Source organism: Labrus mixtus, chromosome 18 (assembly GCF_963584025.1).
Source record: "Labrus mixtus chromosome 18, fLabMix1.1, whole genome shotgun sequence".
Lineage (NCBI taxonomy): Eukaryota > Metazoa > Chordata > Actinopteri > Labriformes > Labridae > Labrus > Labrus mixtus.
The window spans coordinates 23,809,366-23,819,728 of NC_083629.1; the positions used below are offsets into that span (position 1 = coordinate 23,809,366).

Sequence of the window (10,363 nt, forward strand, 5' to 3'; positions counted from 1 at the left end):
GAAAAAAGACGTAGGATGTAATCTTGCAGATATCGTCCATATCTTTTGACACAATCACTTCAGCACTTTGCATGGCACTGCATCTTTGTGCATTATTAAGTCAAGCACATCGTCTGTTGTCGGGGAATAAATATTTATAGTCTTTTTATATTTCCTACAAAAATACGTCAAGTATACTTTCAATCTTTCCCAAAACTTCAAGCCTCTTGTGTGTCAAAAACACTATTAGTCTCTAACAGCGTCTGCTGACAGGAGCTTCAGAGAGCTGTCTCTTTTTCTGCACTCTCAGATTCTCACACATACATTGGAGTTTGTGAAAGAGTTCTGGCGACGCACGAAGAGCCCCGGGGATTATTGTCATAGCCAACCCCGATATTATAGAATTACAGTCAGACAGAGCGACTCCTGGTGCTGCGCGGACAATTACTCTGCGGCCTGGAGAAACCGTGGAAAAGCTGCATTAGAGGAAAAAAACCTCAGTCCATCAAGATGCAGGGAGAACAGGGAAGTGTTGGCAGATAATGTGTCAATATACTGAGCAGAGTAATCACAGCGGGGACTCAGAGGGGGTCTGAATTTGCTTTATTAGAAAGTTCCTCTCCAATAAGAAATGCAACAGGGGTGGGATTTTTTTGCTAAATGCAGGCATGCTCCAGCCAGAGATCATTTTAATTAACTGTTTGCCTTTTCTTTTTAAAAAAGAGCATGCATGACTTATTCAAACTCCTGCATGTCTTACTCTGGACTCTCTGGGCTGCAGAATAAGCTTTGATGCTGTTGAAAGCATACTTGGAAAATCTTCAAAAGACCCTCGAGATCTCCAGGAGCTGTCACAGAAGAAAAACCACGCTTTCACTTTAGATTTCTGAGGCGGAGACATCCAACAGTTTGAAGGCCTTTTGGCCCCGTCGTCTAAAGACTGCTTACTGTGGTGTTTAGCTCCCTCTTGTGGCTGTTTCGTGATCTGCTACTGCCCAAGCAGGTTTGTTTTACACTGAACAGTGAGCTGCCGCCATCTAGTGGTGGAATTCATATTGCACTTAAAAAAATCTGACTCTCAGGAGACGATTGCCCTCTTGGGTTTTCCACTGAAACAAGGAGGCTCAAGGTGGCAGTGTGCGTCCATAAGTGAAGCTTCTACCAGACGTTTGAGCCACACAGAGACAGGAACGTCAAGAAACTGTGTCCAAACGTTTACCCTTTTGGTCTTTATATTTAACAGTGTTGATGTTTCTGCAGCCCTCATCTTTGTTTGAAGGCAGACACATTTGTTTTTTTTGGGTTTGTAGTACAGGTTTTCTAATTTATCCTCATTCTTACATCCTGAGACATGAAGACATGTCAAACAAAGTGCAACATCTCCTTTCACTGGGGACTTGACTACATGCAAAAACATACAATATCATCATTTAGACATGTAGCAATACACCCAAGCTAGGTAAAGAAATCATACCTTTTCAATTCTTTATTTGGAATCAGACTCTTTACAAGCACTAAAGTATTATACAACTTCAAATAAAATACAGCTATATAACATGACAACTTAATAATTTGTATTTTTGTAGCATTTTAAATGAGCAAACAATGATCCCCACACACTACGGAGCCCCTAAGGCAGGCTTTTCCAACATTGGGATCCTGACCCCATGTGGGGGCTCGCCTTAAATTTGTATTTATTGATTAATAAAAAAATATAAATTGTACTTTAAAATATAGTGAACACAGCCTGCTGTAGGCCGTAGCCAATGCCAAAACAAGAAACTTCCAGAGTCTCTGTCTGCGTCGTCAAATGTGCAGAAATGTCCTCCCAGCATTTCTTCCTCTGTCCAAAATAATAAACATGGAAAAGATGAACTGTGGTCTAAGATGAAGGTTTACTTGCAACACACTAGAGAAAAACTATGACATGATTGGAAACATTAATTTGAGCTGTTTGTGTTTTGGATGTCAGGAGTCATCAGAGTTTTGTGAAGTCAAAGGGGGGTCAGGCTCAAGAAACAAGTTTTAGGTGTATAAGGAAAATAATCTCCTGAGCATGAGAGAGTTTCTAAAACCTCCATGAGAAAGTAAAGTGTTCACATGAGATGATTTATGTTCAGGAGGAAATATTGTGAGTGCAGAAGAAATGATCATTAGAAAGTGTGAAGTGTTCATCTCAGAGTTTCTTTCCTTCTGTCTCGTAGGACGAGCTTGATGTTCTTTTGAGTCTCAGTGAGCTGGAGACATCTCAGAGAGTTTCACGTACACGTGATACCTGTGCATCTAAACATTTTTGAATAATTGTAAAAAAGTGTAGGGGGGTTTTGTCAAGAGGAAGATGAGAAACTCCAAAACAGACGAGATGAAGGTCACTATGAAAACAACCGGGGTCTCCATATCACCTCAGCAGGGCCTCAGGCTGAGGCCTCCACACCACACTGATGCAGTTAAATGTGCAAAAAAGAGCCCCAACCAAGTATTTAGTGCACAAATTAAAATACTTTTCAGAAGGTCAACATCTATTTTATGAAGTATGAATCTTTTTTTTAATTGGTTTTATTTGATATTCTGATATTTTATGATGCTGAATATTTGATTTTCATGAGCTGTAAGCCTGAATCCTCGAGATGAAAACAAGAAAAGGCTTCAACATTTTCACTCTGTGTCACTTTTTTTTATTAAATTAAAGATAAATAGTTTATCCCCTGTATTCAAAAAAAAGTTTTAAGTTCACCTGTGCTGCTTTCTCGTTGGCATGTCAAACTTTCTCCTTTCTCAGAACATGTTAAACTTTACTGTGAGCACAAAAAACTTTCTAGTAATCGTGTGAATTGTTCTCATGAACATGTCACACTTTCTCATGAGAACAGGTTAGTTCTGGTGCGCACCAGAAACCTTTTTATTTTTATTTCTTTAGTCCGTATACACAGATACTTAACAGGTAAATAATTTGCTCATTAAGTGAAAATTCAGTTTAATTTGCATATTTATTTTCACAAGTGTCCATTTGCCGTGTTGATTTGTATCAGGTTTGTTCTTGATTTTCAGTAAGAGGCAGGTCGTCTCATCAGGGTAACTGTGATCACCTGGACTGAACGCTTCTCAGGGGGTTTAAAAGCTCGCTCCTCAGCTCGCTCTCGAGACTCTCTCTCTCTCTCTCTCTCTTTCTCTGTGTGTGTGTGTGTGTGTGTGTGTGTGTGTGTGTGTGTGTGTGTGTGTGTGTGTGTGAGTGTGTGAGAGATCTTTAGCATTTTCTTCATGAAACTTTCCTTTCAGTACCAGCTCTATCTTTTTCTTTTTTTTTTCCTCCGTTCTGGGTAATATTTTGTAAACAAAATTGCCAATTTGCAGTCACCCAGTCGTGACATGTTTCAACCTCATCAGCAGCCACACAGACAAACCTCTGGATGAGTCATGACAGAGCAGCCCAGACGATCAATCCTACCAGACTTCATACTCAACTCTAGAGACCATCCTCTCCCAAAGTCAAGGACATTTATATTTGATGGGAATGTGACTTCCTAAAAGTGAAATATGATTTAAGAAATGCAAAGAGTCAATAAAAACCATCATGATTTCAGAAAGTTTCTGGAATTGAGAATGAAAAGGAGGAGATGAAACTGGTTAAAAATGACTTCATACCAACTGCATCACACAGCAGCTTTTCCTCATAACATGTCGAGGGTATGTCAGCATAATTTAACTTAAAGGTGGGGAGATTCTTCAGTTGATAAAAAGCCAGTGATGTGGTGAGAACATGGTGAAAGTTTCTGAAGGTTAAGGTTGATAAGATCAAGAATAAATTGTGCATTAAAGGAGCAATATGTAACTCTGACCCCTAGTGGTTAAAATGGGTACTGCAGTCTAAATTCTAAACATCATAGAGAGCTGTCTCCCCCCCCCCCCCCCCCCCCCCCCCCCTCCTCTCTAGAGTCCATGCTCACACAGGTCACCATGTGGTGGACTCTGAAGCTTCAGTGTTTATCCAGCTCTGCATGGGTCTGTAAACCTTTCTGTGTTCTAACCTCTCTCCATTTTTCAAAAAGCATCTCCAATATTGATCCTAGTTTGAGCACGTTTCTGCTCGTGGAGCTTATTAGAAACATGCAGAGGCTTTTTAGGTCGGGTACAATCACTTCTATCTGAACCACTTCTCTTGACTGCAGCATGAAGACCACCAACCCGTTCATGCACGACTCATGTAGGGCAGTGGTTCTCAAAGTGACGGGTGTGAGATGCCTTAAAAAAAAAAACATAATAATACAAAATAAAACTAAATCATGACGTGAAATACAAATGAAAATAATGTATTAAAATAGTTAAAATGTAAGTTTGCTGTCTGCTGTAGATTAATGTCCACTCACTGATAAAGTCTAAACAAAGAAATAACTTTCATTCTGCTTCTAGTCTCTCACAATAAATCAGGTCCTAAAATCATCTCATGTGTAACCAGCCTTAACTGAAAGCCTTCTACATGATTTACATGATTAAGGTAGAAGCTGAAATAAGAGGTATCATGTAAATAATACTCCAGGAAAAACAAGTCTAATAGAGTCCAGATCACTTAGGCCTTATAAGAGACCACTCTGAATGTCCCTTAATTCAGAATCTCTGCATGCATTGAAGCCGTTCTGTTCCAGTGTCTGCTGAAGTTCAACACAGGAACATCACCAAACTGATTTGGTGATGACTTGACATGAAACAAAACTGAGCTGCTTGAATCGTTTTTTGTTTTTTTTAAAGATTTTTTGGGGCTTTTTTTTCCATTAATGGAGCGATAGGACAGTGGATAGAATCGGAAATCAGGGAGAGAGAGAGAAAAGAGAGAGAGAGAGTGGGGAACGACAGGCAGGACTCGAGCCTGGGCCGTACGCCTGGAGGACTACAGCCTCCATACAGGGGGCGTGTGCACTAACCACTGCGCCACCAGCGCCCCAAGCTGCTTGGATTTTTGTGCACCATTAGTGGCATAATAATAATAATAATAATAATAATAATAATAAGTTTATTTATTTAGCACCTTTTAAAAACACAGGTTTACAAAGTGCTTTGAAAGAAATAGAAACTAAAAAAAACTATAATATTAATAATAATAAAAAGTAAATATAAATATAAAACATAAATGGACAAAGTAAGATAATAAATCACTGAGTTAAAACATAAGAGGAGTTAAGATAAGAGCAGAAATAAAAGGACAGTAAGAAGTAAAAGAAGATAAAAATAGTAAAACCAGAAAGAAAAGACATTAAGAAGACGATAATGTTAACAAACTGTAATGAGAAAGACTGGTGAAGAGCAAGCACAGACACAAGAAGAAAAAAAATTGTTAAATTTTGTTGTGAATAAATGAATATGAACTTGATTTAAGTTGCATTATACACTGTCCTATTATTACATTTTTTAGTGCATCTCTTTTTTTTTCTTTTTTAAAGTTCTGTTAATCCAAATCCATAAACCATTTTTCATTGATCTTCCCTTTGGGTCAGTAAGGGTTAAACAGCCCAGCCTGATGTCTCTCCACTGATGTATTTAAAGTGTCACACAGGTGGGAAACGATTCCTTAAAGTTATTTTAGTTCTCACAGAGTGTTTTGTTTGTTTATGGAGGTTCTGTAATCACCTCCTCGTCGTGCTCCCTGAGGACACAGAATCCAGCAGTCAGTCTGCTGTGTCTCTGCAGGGGGAACATTTGGAACCACTGACCCACTCTGTTCTGATCGGGGAGAACATGACCACACCTCCTGCTCCTCTGCGTGTGTCTATTGGCTGCTGGGATTTCTCTTGCTCCTGGATGTGGCTGCTGTTGAGGGTTTATACTATTAAAAGTCCCCCACACTCCTCCATCCTCTCTGACACTTGTTGCTGCAGTCTGCGCGCAGAGAGGGAGAGAGGGACACCTGAACACTCCACATTTCTCCTTTTGGGATTTCCCGCGGGGAGTGATGAACTCCATCGACCCCCAGTCCCATCACCAGCACCAGCACCAGCACCACCAGCACACCACCTCCCCTACCGTCGGCTCTCTACCACCCAAAGGCGCCCAGGAGGCCCCGGACATGGCCGCTGTTTACTGCGACAACTTCAGCAGCATGTACCACCAGCAGAGTCTGCAGGGCGCGCAGAGACCCGCGGGGTACGGCATCGGGGATTACGCGTCGTCTCCAAACCCGTACCTGTGGCTCAACGGCCCGGGCGTCAATTCCTCCGCGTCCTACCTGCACGGAAACAACCCGGCCACCTTCATCCCGCCCTCCTACGGCTCCCAGCGGCAGTTCATAACCAACTCACCTGGCTTCGGGGGGCCGGACCTGGGCTGGCTGTCCATCGCCAGCCAGGAGGAGCTGCTGAAGCTGGTCCGGCCGCCGTACTCGTACTCCGCGCTCATCGCCATGGCCATCCAGAACGCACACGAGAAGAAGCTGACCCTGAGCCAGATCTACCAGTACGTGGCGGACAACTTCCCCTTTTACAAGAAGAGCAAGGCCGGCTGGCAGAACTCGATCCGCCACAACCTGTCTCTGAATGACTGCTTCAAGAAAGTGCCGAGGGACGAGGATGACCCAGGTACCGTGAACGCACCAGGGAACATCTTTACACTGTCATAATATGAGGGTCAGATAAAAGTTAAATAAAAAGGGACACTTCAGGAAGCATTAAATCATCAGACTGAATCATTTGAACCCGTAAAATATAGAATCAAACTTTAAAATGATAAAATAAAAATAAAATTAGACCTTTTAATTGAGTGTTTTTGCTTAAATCTTTTTCCCTCCACGCTAATCTTTCTTTTGTTTTGTTTTTCTAAAAATTTTAACCAAACATTAATGCTTTGTGGAAATCTTTAAATGTATTTTTAAAGCATATTAAATGTATTAATGTATGTCTGCACTGTAAAAAAAACAACACTTAAAATAGGCTTAAAGGAACTTGTTGTTTTCAGATGCTAATAAATGTTAAACCACCTGATTGTTTAGTCATTTACATTTTTCCCTATTTACTAAATTATAGGTACAGACATTCATTAATTTATTTAATTTTAGCAGGAAAAGTCTCATTAAGATTAAAAATCTCTTTTACAAGAGCGTCCAGGCCGAGACAGGCAGCAGCACAATCTACAGAGTTTAAAACACTTAACAACAATTAACTTAAATAAAGGAATCACTAAACGAACCATTCATTACAATGAGTCATAAATCATCAACAACAAGGCGATACGAGCTATTTAAAACAATCCAGTTCAGTACGGGCTGTAGGGATGGGTGAAGGTTATAAATCCTGGGAGTGAACGTTGTAACTTCAAGAACTTTTTTGAAGTATGTATCTTTAATGCTCCATTAAAGGAGGTGTTGTTCTATTTTTGCTTATACTTTAAATATTTAAAATCTATTTTTAAAGTATTTTTTATCTGCAAAAACAATGCCTGCATTGCAGTCTGACAGTTATTGCTCTGTCTATATTTAACCCTGAAACTTTAATGTGTCCACAAACCGGTCACACATGTTTTTCACACTGATCCGTATTCATCTACACTGTTCAACACCTTGTGTCTATTTATAGTTTTAAATATCGTTTATATCTTTAAGACACATATCTTTCAGTTTGAACATCGCATTTTATTCTAGTCTCACTTGGTACTTATTCCTTATTTTATAACATCTCTATTCTATTTTATTTTTACATGTATTTCTATATTTCCTACTTCTACATTATGTTTAAAAGCAACTGTAAGAACTGAACTTCCTCCTGGGATTTATAAAGTATTTCTGATAGTTTTTAATCCTCTCCTTTGTTTCAGTCTAGACGAGAACTAGAGCTCAGAGAAGTTGGTTCAGTCAATTTTGATTATTTTAAGTGTTTAAAACAGACGGAAATATGAGAGAAATTAGAGCAACTGATTTAAAATATGCTTAGCTGCAATGTTATTTCCAAAGCATGTATCTGTAGAGTCTTATCTCTAAAGGGGAAAATGATTATTTAAGCGTGAATAATTTTTTAATAAAAGTTACACAATAAAAATGTCATGTTTTCATCCTCACGTCTTCAGATCAGGTCTGATTTAATCTGAAATGTAAATTCTAATGATGTGAAATGTTCTGCGTCTCGTCTTCCAGGAAAAGGAAACTACTGGACGTTGGACCCGAACTGTGAAAAGATGTTTGACAACGGGAACTTCCGCAGGAAAAGGAAAAGACGCTCCGACCCGAGCGGCGCCGGAGGAGCAGCAGCAGCGGGAGCGTCAGGAGCCACTAAAGTGGAGGACGGCAGACCGGCAGGAGCGGGGGGAGCGGGGGCCCCCCTGAAGCCGTCAGACAGTCCTCAGCTGCTGGGGCCGTCCTCGCCGGAGATGGAGGCCATGAACGAGAACCACAAGGGCTCGTCGTCTTCCTCGCCGCCGGGCCTGTCCTCGAGCGCCCCCTGCTTTAACAACTTTTACAGCAGCATGTCCTCGCTGGGCTCCGGGGGCCCCGGCCGGCAGGGGTCCCTGGGACTGGTGAACGAGCTGTCGAACAGGAACATTACGGCCCTGAGCCCGTACCACCTGAACCACGGCGGGCAGGACGCGGGGCCCGCCGAGCACGGCGACGGCCTGCACTTTAACCGTGGAGTGTACTACAACACGTTTGGCGGCGGGCAGGGCGGACAGTTCAACGGTCACTTCTACAACAGCTTCAGCGTCAACAGCCTGATTTACCCGCGGGAAGGGAGCGAGCTATAAGGACGTCACGCCGTTTCTAGAGACCTGCTGCTGCCCGGTGAATCCATCTGAAACACACAGAACACAAAACACTGCAGAAAAAAAAATCTAATCTGACCACGTCTCATAAGCCACATTCACCTCACAAGTCCTGAAAAACTCCGGATTTTCAAAATAAAACAGGCAAAAAAAAAAAAAAGTCTTAAATTGCTTGTTATGAGCAGAACTGGCAACCCGTGCAGCACAAGAACCGTACAGGTGAAGTTTATTGGAATATAATAATTCTGATAATGAGCACATCAGGCCGTGTTTGTGTTTTTATCTTGAGATTAGATTTACCTGGACGCTTCAGGTGAACGTGGCTGTGAGTAAATGTGTGTGAGGAGATATTTTGACTTCAACGCTCCGGTTAAGATTTTGCGTTTTCGCAGTGAAAGTAAATGTTCTTCAGAGAAGTCACAGGCCCCGGTGCATGCTGGGTAATTTACTCCTCTCTGCATCGTAAACACTCCTTCCTTCACCCGTCGGTCCAGCAGAGAGATATTAGAGATGATTGAACTCGACACACAGAAAAAAAAGAGCACTTAAACTTTTTAACTCTTTTATTTTAACGACTATATCAAAGCTTCTACTTTGCTCTTAACGCTTAAAAAACACACAACGCAAAGTACAAAACCACTGAACACTCTTTTGTAATATTTGTAACATCTGTTTTTTTAGATTTTCTGCAGGATCTTTTCCCTCCTCCTCTCTCGTCATTGTTAAAGATGTCACTCACCGTGCACGTCTGCAAGCGTTGCCAAAATGGAGCCCCAAATTCCGAGCTGATTTTTGTTACGCCGACTCAGCTTTTATTCTGCCAAAGTTGCCTTTGTGACGCCGCCATTACCTCAAAACGTGACAATCACACGAGAGACAGAGAGCGCCGCCGTGTCTCTTTAATGCAGTAACAAATTAGTTTCACACGAATATGACCCCTCTTGCCTTATTTTTTGATACCCTCCATGTCGACTGAAAACGCAGCACTTCTGCAACTTGTAAATACACGTTGGACTTTCTCAAAATTGTATTTTTTGTAAATTATAAAGACGGTTTTGTGATTATTTATGCTATTTATGCTAACAGGCTTTTTGTTTTCTACTGTTGTCTGGACGTAGTTTTTGATTCAAGCGAGAAGTGAATATTAGTTTTAAAAAAAAAACATGCCGAGAACAGTATGACAGAAACACAGATGTCTTAAATATATGAATATATATAAATATAAATCTATATGCTATATACGATGGTTTCTCTCAGGATTCAGTGTGACAAACATTGAACGGCTTTTGTATCTATTTTTTGTCCTTTTTTAAAAAATCTTTCTACAGTGCATACAGCTTCCAGGCAGTGTCACCTGTGTCTTAATAAACATCATGTGGTCTCCACTCTGTTGTCATGCATCATTTTCAAAACTGGGCCGCAGAGTATTCAGGGATTCATTTTCATCTGAATGCATCTCTCGTAAATTCACTTAAACCTCACATTTAATGATTCTTCTCCGCTCAGCTCCGTGCAGCTTCTTACTCTTTATACACAACAACAACAACAACAACAACAACAACAACAACAGCAACAAACTGCAAAGGGTAGTCGTGTTCATGCAGAGGTTTTTTTTTTTTGCAACTTTGTGTTTATTGGGCAATCCAAACCA

General features: G+C 40.9%; 1 protein-coding gene across 1 annotated transcript; it reads left to right on the top strand.

The window, feature by feature from the left end:
• The first annotated feature begins 5,564 nt into the window (after positions 1 to 5,564).
• foxi2 (forkhead box I2) lies at positions 5,565 to 10,097 on the top strand. Its single transcript, XM_061063396.1, has 2 exons — positions 5,565 to 6,542; positions 8,090 to 10,097. Exons 1-2 carry the CDS (start codon positions 5,921 to 5,923, stop codon positions 8,692 to 8,694), a joined length of 1,227 nt encoding a protein of 408 aa, XP_060919379.1. The 5' UTR covers positions 5,565 to 5,920; the 3' UTR covers positions 8,695 to 10,097.
• The last annotated feature ends 266 nt before the right edge of the window (positions 10,098 to 10,363 follow it).

Excerpts from the sequence above, each read along its gene's own strand:
- foxi2 (XM_061063396.1), top strand. The coding sequence starts at position 5,921 with ATGAACTCCATCGACCCCCAGTCCCATCACCAGCACCAGCACCAGCAC. Across the intron at positions 6,543-8,089 it reads GAGGGACGAGGATGACCCAG|GAAAAGGAAACTACTGGACG; the intron begins GTACCGTGAACG and ends CTCGTCTTCCAG.